Source organism: Saccostrea cucullata, unplaced genomic scaffold, assembly GCF_032062105.1.
Source record: "Saccostrea cucullata isolate Sc308-1 unplaced genomic scaffold, CSIRO_AGI_Scuc_v1 ctg9621, whole genome shotgun sequence".
NCBI lineage: Eukaryota > Metazoa > Mollusca > Bivalvia > Ostreida > Ostreidae > Saccostrea > Saccostrea cuccullata.
The window spans coordinates 1-24,773 of NW_026924609.1; the positions used below are offsets into that span (position 1 = coordinate 1).

The 24,773-nt window shown below is 34.4% G+C and overlaps 1 protein-coding gene across 4 annotated transcripts; it reads right to left on the reverse strand.

Annotated features, from left to right (window-relative positions):
- Positions 1-10,689: 10,689 nt before the first annotated feature.
- LOC134266836 (uncharacterized protein KIAA2013 homolog) lies at positions 10,690-24,512 on the reverse strand. 4 transcript variants are annotated; one of them, XM_062749049.1, is made up of 17 exons: positions 24,337-24,512; positions 23,592-23,689; positions 23,172-23,285; positions 22,930-23,058; positions 22,551-22,609; positions 22,241-22,342; positions 21,874-21,947; positions 21,490-21,627; positions 21,122-21,221; positions 20,849-20,917; positions 19,332-19,487; positions 19,064-19,083; positions 18,052-18,075; positions 15,572-15,684; positions 15,057-15,321; positions 14,593-14,717; positions 10,690-12,685 (listed from the first exon to the last, which is right to left on the reverse strand). In XM_062749049.1, the coding sequence occupies exons 1-17, from the start codon at positions 24,462-24,464 to the stop codon at positions 12,492-12,494; spliced, it is 1,908 nt and encodes a 635-aa protein (XP_062605033.1). In that variant the 5' UTR covers positions 24,465-24,512; the 3' UTR covers positions 10,690-12,491. The 4 variants fall into 4 exon arrangements, with proteins under 4 accessions (XP_062605033.1, XP_062605034.1, XP_062605035.1 ...); XM_062749050.1 differs by lacking the exons at positions 18,052-18,075; positions 19,064-19,083 and adding an exon at positions 16,320-16,363; XM_062749051.1 differs by lacking the exons at positions 18,052-18,075; positions 19,064-19,083 and adding an exon at positions 19,226-19,269.
- Positions 24,513-24,773: the final 261 nt, after the last annotated feature.

A 24,773-nucleotide genomic window follows, 5' to 3' on the forward strand; every position in this document is an offset into this window, starting at 1 on the left:
TCCCTGTACATTAAAGAGATAAAAACAATTTCCATTCTCCTGTAGGATAAAATATTCTATAAATCATTTTCATAGAGAACTTTTAATCCTATTAGTGACAATTATAGAACTTCTTGTCCCATTTCACAAATTATGGGATAAAAAATCCCATGTAGGGTAAAAAATGGGAGTTTTGATTCTATAGGAGAAAAAATCCCACAGAACTCATTTTTCTCCCACAGAATAATGGTGGGATATTGGTTAGGAGAGAAAATCCCACCATAATCCCATGGGATTTCTTGATTGCAGGTGTAATATCTTTTAAACTAGAAGATATTCAGGTGTAAAGGTTAGTCCATGTTGTGCGATTAAAAAAATCCCACCAGATGATATAAATGGTTTCCATGTATCTTTGGAAAAGTGGTTGGCGAAAGTCCGGACAAATGTCGTGTCCGGAGTTAAATGTCGCACTGTTTTATACAATGTATAACAAGGTCATTAAATGTTTCAATAAAAATCGACATCAATCAACAATCTGCTGCTGATGAAATATGGAAGGGAATTACCGCCAAAAGTCTATGTATCTTGCTTTTATTCTTATTCTGCCTACTTCTTTATGCTTTGTTATTGTTGTAATTATATATGTCGCTTTATTGTTTTCATATCCGTCTTTATTACATTTCACTTTGACTTTTATTCTTCTTCATTTTGCCCTTACTTCTATGTTGCTTTATTCTTGTAAATTCATTTTACTTTCTTTTAAATTGATACAGTTTTTTAAATGATTATCTCTATTACGAACGTGAATTCAATCACACAAAGAATGAAGCATATTCAATGAAGACGAATACAAGTTGTCAAAATTTAGTGCGGCATTATAACGCTAGGTGGCAGGGGTGTTCGCTACGAGTGTTGGTAAAACTAGGTAAGCAAACCCCGGGCCGGGGTTATTCGAGATTTTTCAATTTTCTGCCTTAATACTTTATCAATCAAACTTAAATTTTCAAATGATGATTGTTATAAGTTCAGGTATGTACCCGATAATGCCACTCCCTCGGAAGATGGAAATATTTCCCCTGGAAGACTGTCTACATAGTGATGCTTCCTTCGGAAGATTATACATTGAGACTTCCCCCGGGGAAGTTTCAATATATTAGCTAGTCTTCCGTGGGAAATCTCGCTGTATATAGCAATTCGTCCCCCTTCATAGCAACCCCTCCCCCGAATAGTTTATTTTAAATCGTAAAACAATGTTTATATACTAACGTTTTCAGTTTTTGAAGAAAAGTTATCCGTCCTATATGAATAAATTTTTAAATGATATCATTTTCATAGGGGTTAATAATTAAATCAACTTAACCGTTTAGTTAAACATAGATAATTTTCACGAGTATTAATGGATAATGACTTCCTCCCCCCCCCCCCCCGACGCAGCCCCCCCCCCCCCCCCCCCCCGGGTGCAGTCGCCTGCGTGGCACTGTGGTTACGGCGTCTGCTCTAGAGTCACGAAACACAGTAGTAAGGAGTCGATCAATACGTCGTGGGTTCGAATCATAGTCCCACTATGGGAGTGGAGTTCGGTCCTTCGGATGAGATCTAGACCGTATTATCCGAGGTCCCGTATCGCAGTAGGTGCTGGCCCGAAAAAAGATCCCTCACTGCTCAATGGCTATAAGTGCCGGGTATATAGGACAAATTTGCAGCTCTCCACCGGCAAGAGGTGGCTTCTCCATTTGAGTTAAAAATTCTCCAATTTAAAGGGACGTTATACAATGTACAATCACACCCCCAAGTCTCAATATATATACTGACTTCCGTCTGAATTACCTCCTATGGGGTAAGTTTCACCACATGCGCGGATCTAGAGGGGGGTCGGGGTCAGCCCTCCCCCCCCCCCCCTGGAATTTACAAGGTTAAGAAATGTATATACTAAAGCAAGAAAAAAGATTACCTTGGAATCCCTCCCCGGTAAACATGAATATGTGTGAAATGGGTATGAAAAGTGAAGGATTTGAGGCAATAAAAGTTATAGACTACAACCCCCCCCTCCCCCCGAAATAGGATTTTCACGTTGGGGCGAGTTTAGGTTTTTTTGTTTTGTTTTGGTTTTGGTTTTTTTTTTTGCATGTCAAGAAATTTTTGGGATTGGGTTTTTTTTTGACAGGGGTGGACCCCCCTAGAAAAAAATTTCTGGATCCGCGCCAGCACCGGTAGAGGGGAGGGTGGCCACGAAACATTTTCCTAAACGTAACAGACTTTTTACTACTGGCAAAGTTCAGCGAAAGGCTTGTTGCCCCCATCCCTTACACTTTTTGTTGCAGCACTAATAGTCAATTTATATTTTAAAAGTCATGTACTTAGTGAGTATAATATTTGGTACTGAAAAAAGTTGACGAAATCCCCCCTCCCTCCCCTTCACCACCACCAAATAGAATTTTCAAGTTTTAAGATTTTTTTTAGCTCTCCTGGCTGATGTAAAATACGGTGCGTATTAAAGATATTTCTTTTCTTTATTGAAAAGTACTATTTCAACATAAAATATTATAGCAGAAAAGAAGACCGGGGAGTTTCTAGTATGCCTGGGGTGTAGCCTGGTTCCGACTTCGCATACCCATAACGCTCCTCACTCCTTTGCAAAGCCCCGTCCCTAGAATCACACGCATGAGCAGTTACTATTTGTCGTGAAATAAAGTTCAGTTCAGTGGAAGGTCCTGAAAAACAAATCAATTTATAAGGGGTAACTAGTATCAAAATATTTAACATTTTTATTCAATTAAACTGGAATTCAATTATCCAACAAATAACTTTAATAGAGTTGTATTTTTTTCAAGCGAGAGAACAGTGACGTAGCATCGTTTTTAAAAATTCAAGCTAACTGGCTGAAAACAACTTGACAAGCAAAAAAAAAAAAACAAAAAAAACAAGGAAATTGTCCAAACTTGAAAATACATAGGCGTCGGAACCGGGGAGGGGGAGGGGGCTTAGCCCCTACTTTTCTTTCCAAAGATAGACTTAGAACAGACATTGAACATTGCTGCGTAGGTTTAGCCCCCCCCCCCCCCTTTCCATGGACACGATGCAGTATAGGTTTAAAATGGGGAAAGTGGTGGTGTTTTAAAAAAAAAATTGGCACTGAGGTTCAACCCCCCCCCCCTCCACGAAATATAATTTTTTGTTTGGACAGTGGACATTTCTTTTTTTTTTTGGCTTGTCAAGTTTTTTTTTGAAGTTCTAAAAAATATTTCTTACACTTTGCCCCCCCCCCCCCCCCCCGGGCCCCAACTTTCACTTTGTCCGACCCCATTGAAATCCTATTTCGGGGCGGAGTGGATTTTGGGTTAGATTCAACTTCTTCTATAGTATCAAATTTAATTTTTTCCCTACTATACTACATTAACCTTATTTGACCCTTACCCTTACAAAAAGTGGGTCGGCCCTTCAATGAACATATTCAGCAAATTATATAAAGTTATGTCTGAAAAAAGAGGCCGCTATTCCTGTGTGCCCAGAGAAAATAAATATGGGGTTTCCATCATTGGATCAGTTCAGAAGTTCGATTGATAAAGTATTAAGGCAGAAAATTGAAAAATCTCGAATAACCCCGGCCCGGGTTTGCTTACCTAGTTTTACCAACACTCGTAGCGAACACCCCTGCCACCTAGCGTTATAATGCCGCACTAAATTTTGACAACTTGTATTCGTCTTCATTGAATATGCTTCATTCTTTGTGTGATTGAATTCACGTTCGTAATAGAGATAATCATTTAAGAAATTGAATCAATTTAAAAGAAAGTGAAATGAATTTACAAGAATAAAGCAACATAGAAGTAAGGGCAAAATGAAGAAGGATAAAAGTCAAAGTGAAATGTAATAAAGAAGAATATGAAAACAATAAAGCGAAATATAATTACAACAATAACAAAGCATAAAGAAGTAGGCAGAATAAGAATAAAAGCAAGATACATAGACTTTTGGCGGTAATTCCCTTCCATAATGAAATGGGCGGGACTGTTATTATACCCCCGCTTGAAAAGTGGAGGCTATACTGTAATCGGTATGTCTGTCCGTCCGTCTGTCTGTTACGCTTTGCAATTCCTCTTATACCACTGAGTGAAACTTTCACAGAATCTTTATTACATATTGATATTGTGCACCTCCTATTTTACTTTTTGATCCGACACATATTTTGGGTTTCCCGGCCACAGCATTGAAAACATGGACTTTTCCATTATTACCAAATGGGAGGTGGGGATATCCTTTAGTGAGCTCTAGCTCACAGTACCTCTAGTTTATAGTATACGTCAACTATTCTCACACTTTGTTACCCTAAACCTATAACAAAAAAGTTTTAAAAATTAATAAACAATAAATGATTTTGTTTAGCGAGTCCCCATTATAACCCACTGCTGTGACGAAAATTTGTAAATACCTCTTCTTCATTACGTGAAAAAAGGGATTAAAATTTTAGAATACACAGGTTTGGTTTAAGCATCTCATAAGGGGAGTTTGACTTGCATTTGAATTCCTTTCTATACTCTTCTCTTGAAAAGCGGGAGGGTATAAACCTAGTGATCGGGATTTCCGTCCGTCCGTCTGTACGTCAGTTACGCTTTGGGGTACCCATTTCTTATCTGCAACTCCTCTGATACCACTGAATAAAATCTAATGTAGTTTCACAGATTCTTTATTACGTAATGTGCACCTCTATGGCACGCCAAATTCACAAAAATGAGCTAAACATAGTTTCACAGTCTATAAACTAGGTTTATCGGTTGTAAACTATAGTTTTCGGACTGTAAACTATAGTTAAGAGTCAGTCCGCGAGAAAACCATGCAGAACTGTCCAAATCGAACGTTGTCATATCTTAATGAAATTTGGTGGGTAGTTTGACTTTATAATATGTTATTCAAAAATGGCCAAAAAAATTCCCATCATTCAACATGGCAGCCGTAGGCAGCGCCAACTCCTTTTTGCACATTTAAGGACAAATGCACTTAAAAAATTCAAGAAAAATGGTAAAATTCACATTTAAATTATTTTACTCAAATTAAACTTGCATTTCCATTAAGGTATTTTTAGTAACGTAAGACTATGTTCTTTCAAAATTGACATTTATCATAATCAAATATGCAATATATCAAAGGGCAGACAACTCTTGAAAATTGGCATGATGCCAATTTTCAAGAATTGCCAAAAGCATTACAAATTTAATGCCCCAAATCTTCCAAGACCAATCTTTGAAATTAATTTTTTTGATTTTATTGTACAAATATAACTCTAAACATTATCTTTGCAAAATATTGAGCTTGGGATATGATAAATAATTGAGATATGGGGATTTACAAATTGCCAATTTTTGAAAAAATTGCTCAAACTCAAATGGGTTACAAAGTCAAATATAGTACTTAAAATTATAAACAATTTATGTTAGATATTGAAACATGTAACAATTTTCTTTGAAATAATAATTAAGATTGAAAAATATTAAAATTAAAAATTAAATTAAACTAAATTGTCAGAAATTACCCCTAATATGAGGATTAGCATTTTGCCAATTGTTTAGAAATGAAAAAAAGCTTACTTGCAATTTTTAAACAATCATATGAATATTCATGTTCCTTACATTTTGTATTCAGTAAGTTAGTATCTTTTTAATTAATAAAGGGAAATTACAAGTATTTAAATTCAAACGGACTCTCAGTATCATTCATATAAATTTTGAGACTTGAACATATAAAATTTGAGCCTTCACTAAGTTGTTTGCTTTCTGCCAATTTTAAATTGGTACAATCTTTTAAAAATACTAACAGGAGATGTTATACAAAATACTCCATAAAGGAGTTTAAGAAAATGAAAGATGTTGGAGTTTACTCTTATTCCACTTCCCGAATCAAACAATTGTCTTCTTTTTTCGCTTGGCAAATATTCTTTTCAGGTAAGTTTAATTTTACCCCCCCCCTTTCAAAATCGTTTCTACGTCACTGCTATGACTGCGATTTTCGTGAATAAGAGATTTTATGTACATGAATAAATCAACTTGAATTAAATAATGGGGGATTGAATTTATAAAATATATATTGTTTATAAATTTGTGTATTTAAGGTGATTTAATCTAAAATAAAAAATATAATACGTTTTCCGTTCCGTTTTCCGTTCCTCGTTTTAGCAACACCCCTCCAGAACCCTTATAATTTTTCATTATCTTATCCATTTCAATATTAGTATGTAAATTGTAGGGAGGTGGATGGGGTGAAACGATTGGGTACTAGATACACTCGTATATTTAATATCCTGACCTTGATCGACTGACACGCCCCCTCCCCCAGCTGTTTTCAGTGGATACATATAAGTGATATAACATTTAAAAAAAAACAATTTATCTCTTTCTGCAATGGTATTAATAATACCTTTATGGTTATTCAGAAAAAAGTATCAAATATTAATTTACAAAGCCTTATACAATTTTATTAATAATGTTTTGAAAATAATTTCGACAAAATTTGATAAGTCCCCCCCCCCCCAATTTGAATGTATATGAATCCAGTCTTTTATCATGTTTATCTGTTTATAGCCGGTTTTAAATTTTTACCACTTTGTACTGCAATCTGGCAAAGTTTTGGCTGCAGTAACGACTCATATTTTCTTGGGGGGGGGGGGGGGGTAGTGCCCTCCCCCGAATAATTTTGCCAATATTTAACGTGGAGGGTCCTTTATCGGTGGGGTACCTAAATCGGTGGCATCTCCTTTTGAGCTGATGATTTTTAATAAGAGATCGGTGGCGTATATTCCTTTCTGCTAATGTGTAGGCATGTGTGAAACCACATATTGAACCTGAGCTGCAAAGCTTTGGTAGACAAGTGGCTTCCTCTCGATAGGTATTGAGGGGGGGGGGTCAAAGGGACCACTTTTGCAAACTCAGACATCTGCAATTTTAATTTGACCAGTGAAAATAATATTGTACATATATTACAGTTTATATCGTGATGTGAAGACCACTTAACAAAACTGAGAACTTATCCTTTTATTTGATATCCGCTTAGAAAATATGGAAACTTCCTTACTAAATAATCAAAATTCGATCAAAATGTTGACTAACAAATATAATGCAAGTTATCAATTTCGTTTCCTGCACATATTATGGGATCCTGTTGCTTTTGATTAAATTTTCTGATACAGACTTGATATTAATAGCACTTGAACTTTGGCTTAAAAAAATGTCAAGCTAAGGAATACTTTTATCCTTAAATATAAAGCAAAACTGTAAACATAATCGTTTAGTCATGAAAGTGCGGATTGCAAAGAATACTTTTTTTCATTTCCAACAAAATAAATTAATAGGTACGATTTATTATCAACTCCCCGCCCCTTTATTCAACCAAAGTTTTACTCTTGAGGAAATGATGTGTAGGCTACAGCCTTTTTGCCTATATGGAATATACGCCACTGGAGATCTGACTTTATCAATATATGAATGTTATGTAACACAGTAGTTTAAAGTACATGTATGTAATGTAAAATTAAAAATATTCCTAGGAATGACGGTGTTTGGTTAACTCAAAAACACACTAAATTTATGAAACGTAAACAATTTACATGTAGATTGAAATATTACCAATTATTTTTTAATTTGTTGAGAGTATGCATTCGAATACCTGACAGGTTTGTATTCTACTATTCTTTATCATATTTTCTCAACTGATGACAAAACAAGTTGCTAAGACACTAAGAAAACTACGTACGTTTATATTGAAAATATATGATTTTAGTTAGTCAGTCCTCCATGATTTTTCCCCTCGCTTATTTCATTATTACATGTTTCATATGTGTTTTTCTTTTTTCGTTTCCTTTTCATATTCTAATTATGTATATCATATATTTGTACCTCTGACCTAAATTTATAATAAATATATGTTGTAAATATTCTTCATTGTCCCCATGTACCTGAAATGGTTTGAGTGAATAAAATGATCTTGAACTTGAACGGGGGCCAGGTGCCTTAAACAAAATATCAAATGTATATTTTGATTAAAATATTCTGTTATTATTTGATTAAATTTCCGTTTCAAATGTACTTGTTAGGAAAAATTTTGTAACTGTTAATTACCATGAAATACATGTAGATTCCCCGAGGACAGAACCCTATAGAAAGCATAGCTACTACATGTATATGCCCCAAATAAAAAAAAACATCTGATGGCCTTTCAATTTTTTTTACTTTCTATGGAATTCTTGGTAGTTGATAATGTAGCAATGTAGGTTGTCCCCCCTCCCCCACACTGAAATTGCTTCCTATGGGCCTGTTTTGTTTATTCAAGCTAAGTTGTTGTTTCTTTCTTACATTCAAATATCATAAAATAAGTTTTCCCTCTTTCATAGTGCAATAATGCTCCACAAAAACTCCCTAGGTAAAGAAAAAATAATCATACATGACTTTCTTCTTTCCATATTGACATACCTGTCACTTTTTACCCAATAATACTAAAGAGTTCCAGCAAGGGGAGATAACAATTTAACTTCAGCAAATTGGTAAAAAGGGGCTAAAATAAGCAAAAGAAAGTTATATGAAGTATCCAAATCAGTTATTCCTCTTTTAAAGAATATATTAGATTAAGAATCTTCTATTTTTCATTTAAATATCATAGAAATAATCCAAAAATATGGTAAAAGACTGTTATTTAAAATATGTGAAATTGTAGCAAAATATGGTACATGTATTTCAAAGTTAATTTAAAACATGTAGATATTATTTCCCAAGCTCAATATTTTAATACAAAGTAGACCTTAGACCATTCTTAAAGTAACAATTAATTTAATTTAATTTCAACCTTGGTCTTGAGAGAAACGAGCATCTAAAAATGGCTAAAAAAATCATACTCATTGATTTAGGATCTATAAAAAAATGTGTAAAAAAAAATAAAATATTCATTTGAATTAAGTTTTTCCTCATTAATTGTGTATATTGGACCATGACTTTGAAAATAAAACAAAAGTTGAAAATAAACTGATGACAAAAAGGTAACTTTTTGACTAGATCAATATGTATAGATTTTCCATTAAATTTTGTGTGATTTTCGACAAATATGCAAATGAGCTGTTACTAAAAATAGGTGCAGGGTTCAACATTTTTTTGTGAATATTCTGACTTCTACCTTTATGTAGAAAATTTTAAGCCACTAAAAACTCCCAAGTTGCAACCTTCCATTTGGACGATTTTTTGAATTTTGCATGGTTTTCTCGCGGACTGGCTCTTAACAACGTTAATCTATATTTTACATCCGTAAACCATAGTTAACGCGATAATCTATGTTTCACAACCGTAAACTATACTTAACACTGAAAACAATCATTTGCGATTGCAAAACATAGATTATCTAATAAATACAGTTTCACGATTTGTAAACTATAGTTTACAAACCGTTAAGTATAGTTAACGATCTGATAAATATAGTTCCACGATTTGTGAAACTATGATTAACAACTCTTAACTATAGTTTACGATTGTAAACTATAGTTTACAAACGTGAATCTATGTTTATCAACAATGTAAGAGAGCGTTAACAATAGATTTTGTTGATAAACATAGATTCACAGATAAACATAAATTAACATTCGTAAACTATAGTTAACAACCGTTAAATATAGTTTTACAGATGAAAACTATACTTAACGAATCGTTAACTATAGTTTACGGTTTGTAAACTATAGTTTACAGTCGATAAACCTAGTTTATCAATTGTGAAACTATGATTATCTCATTTTTGTGAATTTGGCGTGCCATACACCTCCAATTTTACTTTTTGATCTGACACTTATTTGTTATTTCGGGTCTCTCAGAGCAAAACATCGACTTCGCAATTATATAGGAAGCGGAGGTTATCATTTAGTGAGCTCAGTGTTCACAGTACTTTTAGTGTTTTCATTGTATGTTTGTTGCTCTGATAGTATTTCTTTTCACTATATTCATGATATTGTACGACTGATTTTTGGTGTGTACAAGAAATGATCTTGAAAATTGGAACTCGACACTCATCATTTTCAATTGATTTTAATTTATAAGGAAAACATGCATAATGCAGGGTGGAATACAGTTTTCTTAGGGTTACTATAAGAGGGAAATAAATACCCCCTGCTGAATAGACGGAAGGCATTAACACAGGAACGTTGGGTAAAAATGTTTACATAAGGGGTATGAGATAAATTACTACTATAGTAATAAGAACGTCTGTTTTATTTCTCATTGTAAAATTATAACTTTATTGTCAGTAAGTCAATAGATATTATTTGGTTGATCTTTGTAGTCACGCGAATTTGAAATACAAACCAGTTCTCCAATTACCTGTTTTGTTTCACACAAATATTACGAAGCTCACCTTGATGAATAATATCTATTAAAGAAAATATCACATAATTTTTATACCCCCCGCTTGAAAAGTGGGAGGGTATATATTGATCGGGATGACCGTCCGTCTGTACGTCCGTCCGTCTGTTACACATTGGGGTACCAATCCCCTATCTGCAACTCCTCTTATACCACTGAATAAATTGAATTAAACTTTCAAAGAATCCTTGTAAAATTCTGTGAAATCAGAAATTTTCTGGGGGATGTAATTTTCGTTGTTTTCGAGGTACAAGAGAGGCCCAAGAATTCATATCCACCATGAAATTACAACAGATAAATTGACACGATTTCATTAACCCTCTAAAACACATTGCTGAAGGTTTTATTTATTAACTTTTAATAATATTTATTAACTTCAAATGTACACAGTAAAACAATGTACACAGTAAAACATGGTTATAATGAACAGGCTTTTTATGATTTCCCACCTGCAGCAAACTCAAAACGATTTACTCATCTGCATTTCTGGTACATAAACTCAATTGTCACATAGTATTATGCCATTCAAACTACATGTAGTTTGTCCCTCTACTTTACTATAAACTTGTTTTACTGTATCCATTTCTGCTATTGAAAACTTTAAAACTGTTTTAGATATGCATATAAAATGCAAACCCTCAAATCTGTTTATATACAAGTATACATCTGCATGCATACATCATACATGTACCCACGGTACACAGTGCATTTACAGAAATGTGTACAAAACCTATATCTTCAGCAATTAAACAGTGTAATCGCCAACACATTCAAACCATCATTTGCACATATACTTCATATTACATAAACAACGTTTCTACATACAAGCAGGTTAAAATCTCTCAAATGTACATTTCAGACTACATTAAACAATTTGACTTACATGTATTACAACTCGTACATAAAATATAAACTATAATTGTCATAACATAAATATTTCACTTACACAGCTTGAAAAACTATTTTAGTTAACATTGAAAAAGAATCTTATGTACCACTGGCCAGTAAATACATTAAAAAAATTGCATTGCAACACAAGTATTGTTGTCTGAATAGTTAATTCATTACAGAAGGAAAGGAATTTAGTTGACCTTTCTTATCTAGCTCTAACATGTCAAAAATGTGGTTTTGTCTTAGTTTTCTTGTATTCCTAACCTGATTATGAACTTAAGGTTTATATGCATACAGAAATAGTTGTGCTACCAATTATGAATAAAACTACATTTTCTGAGACATACACTTTTCAAAACAAAAGAGATTTAACAAAATAGCATCTTACATAAAACTTACATATAGAAATCACATTTGATATCTACAGTGAATAATAATAAAGTAATTATTATGGCGAGAAATGTAGAAAAAAAACATACGTGGAATTCAGAATTGTTGACAAGTAAATCTTAATTCTATACTTGAAAACAGAAAACAAAAAACATAGAGACAAAACAAACATGAACTGAAGAACAAAATGGAGCTGCCAGTTAAAAGCTCGATTTTCCAATCTTTCTCTTCCATGCACACCAAACATCTTGAACAAAATTGCAGATAAACAAATAAATAAAAGCACTATATATCTTCTCCCTTCTTCAGAAATGAACAAATTCAATCTTAAAAGGCACAAACCATAATGAATTCAAATACATGTATTTTGAAAATCAATATTTAAGTTATTATATTGTATGCATGTTACATCAAAGATTAATTTTAGCGATCTCAGCACCCTTGCTTATAATGCCAAAACTAAATCGACACAGAAAAATCTGCTTATAAGGTATATGATTTTTTGTAACACATTGCACTGTGAATAACTTTTTACCTTTTCAAATTGTTTTAAAATTTCTTTTGTTAAATAAGAAATATGCATACTGGTATATGTGTAGCAAATTCAAGGATTATACAAGTGCATATAGCAAAGACAATAAAATGATACTAAAGAACATCATACATATAACATATACCATAGCTTAATCACCTTAAAGTCGCATATTTTCACAAATGAACTTTGCATGAACACCAAAAAATTAAACCCACCATTGGAATGATATGAATTTTCTAGATTTTGTAGATTGTCTATTCTCCTTGTAAAATGATGGAAAGACACAGAGGGCATATAACAAAACTCCAGCGTCCATCTCACACGTTGTAGCCTTTACGTCTGTTAGTAAATCTCTCCTGGCCTTGACAATACTCGTTAATAATTAACTTGACCAGGAACAGATGGAAAATGATGACAAGGAATGCTAATGAGATCCAGAATATCAGAGGCAGGCCTCCAAAATGGTGGCCGTGTTTGTGTAGGGCTATCACATGGTGCTCGTGTGGGGGAGCTGAAAAGAAAACGGATTTATACAAGTAGGTTAAAATGTGAAAAAATAGAGGACTTGAAGATATTAAAAAAAAAAAAACAAGAATGACCAGATAATTTTCATTTGTTAGCACATTTGACGGTAATACAGTACAAGCCGTTTTATTTAATACCTGTTTTATATCATAGGCCGTTTTTTATCATAGATATTTAAAACACAAAACCATTTCTTAATAATTCAATGTTAATTTCTTACGTTATTATCATAGGTAAAAGTGTGTACTTCGGTTACTATCATAGAAAAATTTCGTCCGTAATATTTTTTTCACACCTTTTTCACTCTGGAGACAATTAACAAAACAAAAGATAACACCTGTCAACACCTGTGGCCCATGCACTGTCGCTTGTCTATACACAATGGCTTGACTGAGGGGGATTAGTCACACTCCAGCGCACTTTACCTGAGCGATGACTGGAAGTTGGTTTATTTCACAAAGTACATTACACAACAACAGGAAGCCATCCACAATCTTTTTTTCTTCTTTTGTTTAACTGTTTAATTGTACATTGATAATAAATGTGTTTTACCAAAATGTGTTGAATCTAAATTAAGTGTCAATTTACCCAAGCTATCTTACGCTTGTTGCCTGATCAATGGTCATAATTAATCACATTATTATAAATTGTCCAATTTATTCAGAAGTGATGTGAAATTAACTTTTTAACCAGCCTGTCCAAGCGGCTTTGATTTACATCAGTGTATGAATTAATTTAATTTCAATTAAATGGCACCATTAAGTGTAATTAGCGCTTGGGTGCAAGGAAGAAAATAATTGGGCTTGTGTTTTAGATGAATTTTCCCTGACACTTAATAGCTTGAAGGTTGAAAAAGAATGAGAAAGAATTAAACAATTTTAATTCATGTTCTGTTATGTTGTAACATAATTTTGATACCGTAAATATTGTGTAGTTGGTAAGCAATTTGTGTTATAGAGCTGAAATGTTGAACTAACATTTTTGTAACTAAATGTTTTTTTCGTTTGTACGTTTTTATATACTGTTTATAGATATTTTCTCTTTTTGTTTTGTGTTTCATTAAAACTGCAACGTAAAAAAAAAAACCAAACGAATTACTAATAGATTGAATTGATCATAGAACCTAAAAACGAAAGTAGATCAAAATGAAAGTTAACAAGATGGATGCCAAGACATCTAGAAGATTGAGTTCGGAGATTATTAAGCTTTAGGAAAGTGAATTTATTTATACAAAATGTTGAAACAGTAAGTAAAAAAAGTAAAATGATATATTAGCTAACTTATTTTTCAAAATAAACCTAAAAATATGAAATTAATACGATAATACTTATTTAATATAGTGTAAAAACGGCAGGCATGTTATTGATCAAGTCATGTTCATGTCTGACCTCGGAGATGAATTTAAGCTGTCTATGGTTATAATCATAGTCGGTTATTATAAAGTTTTGGCCTGACAAATAAGCTATGATAATAAACGGCTTGTACTGTACTCTTTTCCCACCACAGTCTCTAACAGGCTATAATGCTGAAAGCTTATGAATATAAACCATATATACATGTATAAAATACCAAGGGCAACTACTCTTACTCAGATCTTAAACCTTTTTAATGAAGATTGAGTTTGCTTCCTTCAATATGCCATTTTCTATGGTTAAGCATGTATGTTTTTATTAAATTTATTTCTTTATTTTTTTGGCATGAAAAATATTGTTTTGTTAGGAAAACAATGAAATCTTTGAAGAAGTAAGGTAATCAAAACATCCCATTAAGCAACAATTTTTCCAAAAGCTTACAGAAATGTTTTATTCACAAAATATTATTGAATAAATGTTACTTTGACACTGACGTACAGTATAAATAATGTTCTCTAGGATAGAATGTGACTTGGGTTACCTTCTTTGATGGACTGTAGATGCAGGACATGTTTCAGCTCCTCCATGTGGACTTTGTCAGCTGTGATGTAAAGTATGGCGGTCAACGGCTCTGTCAACTTCACAGGAAACTGCTGCACCTTTCTCCTAGAAATTTACAGGAACAAAAATCAGTCACCAGAAATGTTTGATAGAAATGTATTACATCAAGTTTATTTTCTGATAAAGTTTAAATGCTATTAGATTGAAAAACAATGCTGGAAAAAAAGCTTTTTTAATAAATAAATTTGTGCTTCAAATGTATTGTTTGAGTTTCATACTTCAATGAAACCTTTAGTTAATTTGATAATGTATAAATGTACATTCAGTTTTAATTTTCCATTCATATTACAAATTGACTACAACAAAAATGACTACCTGGTAAGATTTTTTATTTAACATTATAAATGTATTCGTAAAAAAAATGAAAAAAAATTAGACACTTACGATAATTGCATAGGGGCATCTATGCACCCTGCATCACAGGCATAATATGGCCGATCATTACGATCCAAAGCGGCGTAGATACTTGCTTTATTGTCCTCCCCGACTATCACAGATATATTAAGATGTGTGTTATTGCCGTAATTGATTCGGTGGAAAAAAAGGTCCCTGTGGAGATCTTTAGGTTCCATCTTAAACTCCAGGTGACTGTCCCCAAATCTCAGGGCCCCCATACTCAACAGCATCGCCTGAAGAACTCCTTCTGCACCTGTTTACATAGTGGTTTATGTTTTTAATTTTCCAAGGATTATGGAACTTTACTGGTCTTTCTAAGACTTATATATATATAGAGCTCTGCCTCACCATCTTTGATATTAATCAACCCGATTACAAGTATATTTTTTCAACAAAAAATCAAATAATTCATAATATGGGTGTTACAGATGGATGTAGTGATCACTAAAAGGCACCCATATTATCTAATTATAAATATAGAATACAGGAAATGACTAACTAACCTGATCTGACCATGAAATCACAGCCCATTTTCTCCAGAGTGATCATCCAAGTTGTGGACACACGGGCAATATCATCCTCATCTGTCACATCCGCCCACAGTGTGTTAGCCAGCCTAAAACACAAACCTCAGATGAAAACCACACAGGACTAAAATCAAAATAGGTCAGACTGGACTTCTACCAATAATATGTACGTGATGATTTAACAGACCCACTGTACAGGAGCCTTAAAAACACCGGAATTCAGATAAAAATACTGTGCACTACTCATTGAAAACTTTTTTACACATGTTTCCACTGACCAAATTCTAAAAAGTTATAATTCAACCCCTCCAACCCCACCCCCTAAAAACACTTCTGGCTCAGTAAGAGAAGTTTTCATGGTTTAATAAAATTTAAGAATTTGGTATCCCACCCTATGATCCCATGAATGGAAGCAAAATCCTTGATATTTTGTGTACAGCTGGTGGTACATATCACCTGTATTCAGTAACTTACAGTGTAGAGGGTGCCTTGTAGCACCTGTCAGGGTAATGGCGTGCCTGTATTCATTAACTTACAGTGAAGAGTGTCCATTGTAGCACCTGTCAGGGTAATGGAGTGCCCGTATTCAGTAACTTACAGTGTAGAGTGTCCGTTGTAGCACCTGTCAGGGTAATGGAGTGCCTGTATTCAGTAACTTACAGTGTAGAGTGCCCATTGTAGCACCTGTCAGGCTATAATGGAGCACCTGTATTCAGTAGCTTACAGTGTAGAGTGTCCATTGTAGCACCTGTCAGGGTAATGGAGCACCTGTACTCAGTTACTTACTGTGTAGAGTGCCCATTGTAGCACCTGTCAGGGTAATGGAGTGCCTGTACTCAGTTACTTACAGTGTAGAGTGCCCATTGTAGCACCTGTCAGGGTAATGGAGCACCTGTACTCAGTTACTTACAGTGTAGAGTGCCCATTGTAGCACCTGTCAGGGTAATGGAGTGCCTGTATTCAGTAACTTACAGTGTAGAGTGTCCATTGTAGCACCTGTCAGGGTAATGGAGCACCTGTATACAGGTACTTACTGTGTAGAGTGCCCATTGTAGCACCTGTCAGGGTAATGGAGTGCCTGTATTCAGTAACTTACAGTGTAGAGTGTCCATTGTAGCACCTGTCAGGGTAATGGAGCACCTGTATACAGGTACTTACTGTGTAGAGTGCCCATTGTAGCACCTGTCAGGGTAATGGAGTGCCTGTATTCAGTAACTTACAGTGAAGATTGTCCATTGTAGCACCTGTCAGGGAAATGGAGTGCCTGTATTCAGTAACTTACAGTGTAGAATGTCCATCGTAGCACCTGTCAGGGTAATGGAGTACCTGTATTCAGTAACTTACAGTGAAGAGTGTCCGTTGTAGCACCTGTCAGGGTAATGGAGTGCCTGTATTCAGTTACTTACAGTGAAGAGTGTCCGTTGTAGCACCTGTCAGGGTAATGGAGCACCTGTACTCAGTTACTTACTGTGTAGAATGTCCATTGTAGCACCTGTCAGGGTAATGGAGTACCTGTATTCAGTAACTTACAGTGTAGAATGTCCATTGTAGCACCTGTCAGGGTAATGGAGCACCTGTACTCAGTTACTTACAGTGTAGAATGTCCATTGTAGCACCTGTCAGGGTAATGGAGTACCTGTATTCAGTAACTTACAGTGTAGAATGTCCATTGTAGCACCTGTCAGGGTAATGGAGCACCTGTACTCAGTTACTTACAGTGTAGAGTGCCCATTGTAGCACCTGTCAGGGTGAGTGCCTGTATTCAGTAACTTACAGTGAAGAGTGTCCATAGTAGCACCTGTCAGGGTAATGGAGTGCCTGTATTCAGTAACTTACAGTGTAGAGGGTGCCTTGTAGCACCTGTCAGGGTAATGGAGCACCTGTATACAGGTACTTACTGTGTAGAGTGCCCATTGTAGCACCTGTCAGGGTAATGGAGTGCCTGTATTCAGTAACTTACAGTGAAGAGTGTCCATTGTAGCACCTGTCAGGGTAATGGAGTGCCTGTATTCAGTAACTTACAGTGTAGAATGTCCATTGTAGCACCTGTCAGGGTAATGGAGTACCTGTATTCAGTAACTTACAGTGTAAAATGTCCATTGTAGCACCTGTCAGGGTAATGGAGTACCTGTATTCAGTAACTTACAGTGAAGAGTGTCCGTTGTAGCACCTGTCAGGGTAATGGAGTGCCTGTATTCAGTTACTTACAGTGAAGAGTGTCCGTTGTAGCACCTGTCAGGGTAATGGAGCACCTGTATACAGTTACTTACTGTGTAGAGTGCCCATTGTAGCACCTGTCAGGGTAATGGAGCACCTGTACTCAGTTACTTACAGTGTAGAGTGCCCATTGTAGCACCTGTCAGGGTAATGGAGCACCTGTACTCAGTTACTTACAGTGTAGAATGTCCATTGTAGCACCTGTCAGGGTAATGGAGTACCTGTATTCAGTAACTTACAGTGTAGAGTGTCCATTGTAGCACCTGTCAGGGTGAGTGCCTGTATTCAGTAACTTACAGTGAAGAGTGTCCATAGTAGCACCTGTCAGGGTAATGGAGTGCCTGTATTCAGTAACTTACAGTGTAGAGGGTGCCTTGTAGCACCTGTCAGGGTAATGGAGCACCTGTATACAGGTACTTACTGTGTAGAGTGCCCATTGTAGCACCTGTCAGGGTAATGGAGTGCCTGTATTCAGTAACTTACAGTGAAGAGTGTCCATTGTAGCACCTGTCAGGGTAATGGAGTGCCTGTATTCAGTAACTTACAGTGTAGAATGTCCATTGTAGCACCTGTCAGGGTAATGGAGTACCTGTATTCAGTAACTTACAGTGTAGAATGTCCATTGTAGCACCTGTCTGGGTAATGGAGTACCTGTATTCAGTAACTTACAGTGTAGAATGTCCATTGTAGCACCTGTCAGGGTAATGGAGCACCTGTACTCAGTTACTTACAGTGTAGAATGTCCATTGTAGCACCTGTCAGGGTAATGGAGTACCTGTATTCAGTAACTTACAGTGTAGAATGTCCATTGTAGCACCTGTCAGGGTAATGGAGTACCTGTATTCAGTAACTTACAGTGTAGAATGTCCATTGTAGCACCTGTCAGGGTAATGGAGTACCTGTATTCAGTAACTTACAGTGTAGAGTGCCCATTGTAGCACCTGTCAGGGTAATGGAGTGCCTGTACTCAGTTACTTACAGTGTAGAATGTCCATTGTAGCACCTGTCAGGGTAATGGAGTACCTGTATTCAGTTACTTACAGTGTAGAATGTCCATTGTAGCACCTGTCTGGGTAATGGAGTACCTGTATTCAGTAACTTACAGTGAAGAGTGTCCATTGTAGCACCTGTCAGGGTAATGGAGTGCCTGTACTCAGTTACTTACAGAGTAGAATGTCCATTGTAGCACCTGTCAGGGTAATGGAGTGCCTGTATTCAGTAACTTACAGTGTAGAATGTCCATTGTAGCACCTGTCAGGGTAATGGAGCACCTGTACTCAGTTACTTACAGAGTGGAGTGTCCATTGTAGCACCTATCAGGGTAATGGAGTACCTGTATTCAGTAACTAACAGTGTAGAGTGTCCATTGTAGAACCTGTCAGGGTAATGGAGCACCTGTATACAGTTACTTACAGTGTAGAGTGTCCATTGTAGCACCTGTCAGGGTAATGGAGCACCTGTACTCAGTTACTTACAGAGTGGAGTGTCCATTGTAGCACCTGTCAGGGTAATGAAGCACCTGCTGGATTTTAGTCCTCTCTGTTGGAGTGACTTGTAAGTCATACAGTGGGGCTGGGACATTACTAAGTACATAATAAATAGTAGTGTTAATCTTATCAGCATTCAGTGCTCCCTGGGCCTTAGAATGGCTGATTCCAAATCCACTCTGCCACATCTGAAATACAAAACCTGTATCATAGTGCTTGTACACAGAGTCTCCATATGAAAAACTGCCATCCTTATCAACTTACAAGTACATGAACCCTATTCTACGATACATGCAATTTTTGTTTTGAACACATCTTTATCCAAAAGATTGTTCTGGTATAGTTGTCAAAGAAAGCTATTCTTTTATTAGGGCTGTGCAATATTACCGGTATATCGGTATATTGCGGTATTATCCACCGCGATAATATATCGCGATATGAAAATCAGATACCGGTATTTCACGATATTTATGAAAATATATAAAAAACCTCCTTTATTGTAGAAACTGCTGAAATAATACTTGTAACTTCCCCAAGCCTTTTCAATTTAGTTAAAAAAAAATACTTCGTCAACTTTCAGAGGCAGATAGAGAGAAGAGAGAGAGAGAGGAAGCTTTTTATTCACTGTCGCAATTTTAAATATCTTACTTTAAAATAATTTTAATTATTAATAAAAAGACTTTTAAATGAAATTATTAAGAAAGAAAATATATAAAACATTTCTACAAGGTGTAAACCATGTGTACTTTTGTTCTCAAAATCTCATGGAATCTACACGATCGACGTCACGATGATGAATGTTAAGTTCAAGATACATATTACAAGTAAATGGCCATCCATGTTTTCATTTGATAAAGTGTTGCTTTTTATTATTTTTTAACAAGTTTCATGCCATTTTAAACACCTTCATGCTATACCAGGAGCATGTATATTAAAACAATAGAAATAGGCCAGTGCAGTTCCTGATCGTATGTCATATTGTGAAATTAGGTCGGGTCAGACTAAAACACCAAACGCCTGAAAATAGGTCACAATTTCTTTCTGACTTTAATTTAATTCTGTGACCACATAAAATTTTCAAATAATATGTATTGTTTTATTCATCAGGTTACATTTTGTTCTATTTCAATACCCCCCCCCCCAAAAAAAAAGATTATATACTATGCATAAACTTTTTTTTTCAAATTGAAAATACATCAAATGAGTACATTTTGTTTTTAAAAATTTTACTTGGTATTTGATTAAAAGTTATTAAAATTATGTGTGCGATTAATGTCTTTTCCCCGCCCCCTTCAAAATTTATAGATAAATTCAAATAGTCTTTGAACTTGAAAGCATTTTAAACTTTCTGAACAAATTTATTAATGATAATTAATCTACAATATATCGCAATATATTGCAATATTCAACTTAAAATATTGCAATATATCGCAATATGGTTTTCACTCGCAATACCCAACTCTATCTTTTATGTTGAGGTCTTTTGATACATGTGCATTTAATTTTTATCCATTAAGGATATACAGACATTGTATTTTTATAATCTTACCTTATTCCAAACTTTCACATGCTCAGCTTGCAAGGCTGAAGCTCCAATATTCACAATATCTTTCAATTCCTGAAAGAAAAAAAAAAGTACTCTATTTGTAAATTATTATTTCCTTTGTGTTTTCCTAATCAAAATGTTAAATTGACATATATTCTGCAAATTGCTAATTTTTTTAGCTTACATGTATAGCTTATTTAAGTCCGTAACATTTTCTATAAATTTAAATCCATCACTATGTGTATTTCATTACTATGTAAAGAAGACCCTGTTTACCTTCTCTACCCCTGATGACATCACAGAAGTCAATTTCTCTGGTTTTTTCTCATATGGTTTTGTGTAGTTAACAACAGTCAATACTTGATACTGTTTGGTCCTACAGACAAAACATTGTAATCCAATTAAAAAGTATTAAGAGTTCACTTTCAGTATCTAATAGGAATTGATTAAATGTTATTTTTCACAAATAAAAACAGGAAATTAACACAGGAGGTACATTTTTATGCTTTATAAATGTACTATACATGTACATGGTGATAACAGCCACTATTGTATTACAATTTAAAGATTTAATTGAAACAATAACTGGGGGTGGGTGATATTATAAGTGGAGGAAACTTGAAGATTTAATATATTTAACTTACTCTCCAGCCTTGAGGGAGAATGTATTTTTAGGCAGTCTGATGGATGCGACAACAGCGTAGACATGGTATTTGTTGTCTGGTAGATCTACCTCCCCCTCCGTCACCTCATAGCTGATAGATTTACCTCCCACTGTTTCTCTAAAGCATGTCACATAAAACAAAATACATGTACTCTTCAAAGTTTTTTTCAGTTTCACTTTAAATCAAATAAAATTATTTGTTTGTTTGCATTTTTTCAACATATATATCAACATACATTATAATATCACAATATTTTTATCTTTGTGATCATCAAAACAGCATTAGAAACAATAAGATTTTTTAGCAAACTATTTTATAATAGTTGTTGGAATTACCACGTATTAAGAAACAATAAAAACATACGTTTTAGGAAAAGTTTTGGAGTTTTTCCAATTGAATTGGCCAGATGGTTCAAATTCAAGGAACAATGGCCTTTTCTAAAGGAGAAAAAAAGGCCATGCAAAACATTTTCCAATATGCACTTTAACTGAACAAAATTCAAGACACACATATACTACTGTCTAAATAAGTAATTTAAAACAATAACAGTAATTTTTAAGTTTATACATATACATATGATACATGTAATACATGTACTATGTACTTTATTAAGCTAAAAAATTTTAATATGATTTAAAACTGATCACTTTCCTTGCTCTAAGGAAATACACTTAGATTATATTCTCAACATTTTGATTTTTCTGCATATTTAATATTTTTATAGACCTACACTAGGGTTGGAAATACGAATATCCTGGACTAACACGGAGGGCCGGGCTCTGTGGGCATATAACCGACTCTCCACATAGTTACACTTGCTCCTCCAACCTCCCTGCATTAAAATAATACGCAGATTTGTAAAATTCAAAGCAATATAATATTTCTGAAGAAAATTGAATAGGTATCAGAACATTTTGACCAGTTTTTGATGATTTGTCACTAAGCACTATAAAAACATTCATTTTCTGGCTAATTTAAATTTGAACTTTTTGTATTTTTTTTAAACTTTAAGAATATTTATATTTCTTTCATAAACTTACTGTTTGAACTGTCTGGAGCCTGTAAGCAATTCCATCTCTAATGTTCAATAATGTAGCCTCTGAAAAATATTGGACACAAAAACAATTGTCAAAAATACATGTTTAAGGGTTACATTGGAAAGGGGGGCTGGGTAAGTTGCTTCATTTTTTTCAAAATTAATATTAATCATCTAATCAGTAAATTATTAATTTCTTATTGCTTGAATACTTAGTAAGTTGTAATTGGGTGTTCATTTAAAGTCTTTTTATTTGTGAAGTTGTGACATCACATTTACATGTAAATATATATATATGCAGTGTATGTGTGCGATTTATCCAACTTGTGATAAAACTAATTAAGACAATATAATTAATTTAGAAGTAGAAATATTGACCATACCTCTTGCTTTGCTGTTGATGATTTTTGTGGACACTACTGGGTAGTATTTTACAGATAAGGAGAGTGCTCGATTGAGTCTGATAAACAGCCCATAGTCACTGTCTATTGAAGCTGCCAATTTTCCATTTCCTGCAAAACACATGACATAAATTTCCTGAACTTAATATACAAATAGCATCTATAGGTATAGCAATCATTTTTATTTATTTTACATTAAACTGATACATAAATCGGTACCTTACCAACATATGGGGGAAATGTTTTTTCTTGGTTTTCCTGATTTAAAAACACATCATATCTGTTGATGGAGTCTGAAAACCTTTCCACTTTTTCTTGTAGACAAAATTCAAGATTATCTGGAAAAAAAAAAAAAAAAAACAGCGGTGTGTTACACGATTAGTCTAACCCAATTATCCCAAAGTCTATGGGGTTAAGAATAAAAAATACCAGCTGAGATTCAAATACATAAAGAAGATATGATGAAAAGATTATTGTTGTGTTTCATTTGAAAATGTCAAAGCCCATTTTTTATCAATCATTTTAATTCTATTTTTGGATTTAATAGGCCATATTTTTTTAAATTTGAATGTTAGAGGTGATGCGTCGCTAAGTCTTAATTACAACTCTATAAACCTTTAGCAAGCTGGTTCAGGATTACCTACCTGGTACAATTGTCGGCTTCTCTGTGGTAAACCATGAGCTCAAAATGTAGTATAGAAAAACACACAAAACAAGTAATACTAGGATAACTTTCCTGGACCTAAAATAAAGAAGAATTGCATTAAATAGCTGAAGAATTCATCATATTCTATAAACACTGATTACATATTTCAATAAAGAATATCTTGACAGAAGGTATAAATATATTTGCAGCTTGTCAGTTACGAGTATGCAACAGTTTTTATACAGTTAATCAAATTACAGAAAAAATCTACAGCAATGAATTTTAAATAAGAGTATTCTTTTTAGACCTGCATTACAAGGTGCAGAATGTTAGTTTCTTTCCCCTTTTACTAGTGACTTTGTGGAATTCTCTCCCACACTCCGTGGTGGCAGCGGCCTCTATGGACCAGTTCAGAACTCTGGTCCCAAGTTATGTTCCATAACTCTTATATTTATAGAGCTAATCAGAGCATAATGTAAATATATATAGATATACACCTTTTTATGCACAATGTAAATTGTTTTCCATAGCACTTAAGTTTATTTATACTTTCCATGTCACTTAGTTTTTTCTTTCTTTTTTTATATACTTTTTAAGTTTAAAATTTAAAGGTCCGTTTGCGCAGGGCCAGCGAATAATCATGATAATCATAAGGTTTGATGGAATGCTGTATTAAGTAGATGTAGATGTGGATGAGAATGAAAAAATTAGAGTAAATTCGGATTATATATAGATTACTTCACCTGTTTAAGGAATTCAGCCTCGTAAACAAGCTTTGTGCTTGAACTTTCCACCACATCTGTCGACAGTTAAATACGCAAGGGAATTTCAAACTAAATATTTGTCTCAAGAGAATCAATCCATGATGCATAATCTGAATGTTTGCCAAGTCGCCACATCAATGTTTCCATATCCTCAAGCAGCCATAATACGCAGTTGCGTCCCTTTACAGGGTAACAGCGGGTTTCGCTCCATCACCATTTCGCACGCACAAGGCGCTAAAATATTTCGCTCCACGTAATGTGTTAACATTTATAATTGAGAATTCTTGTATCATTTTTCCATTTTAAACATTATATGCACATGAATTTAGATTTTTAGGTACCCCCCTTTTTTTTAAAAAAAATAAATTGGGATAAATTTCAAGTAAACAACTAGTCCGAAAAATCTTACGTTTTCC

What these genes read in the sequence shown, in the direction of transcription:
- LOC134266836 (XM_062749050.1), bottom strand. Translation starts at nt 24,464, where the DNA reads ATGCATCATGGATTGATTCTCTTGAGACAAATATTTAGTTTGAAATTC. An exon ending in AGAGGACTAAAATCCAGCAG is followed by an intron (nt 16,364 to 19,331) that starts GTGCTTCATTAC and finishes AACTGAGTACAG; the next exon opens with GTGCTCCATTACCCTGACAG. An exon ending in GATGCCCCTATGCAATTATC is followed by an intron (nt 14,718 to 15,056) that starts GTAAGTGTCTAA and finishes GTAAATTTCTAG; the next exon opens with GAGAAAGGTGCAGCAGTTTC.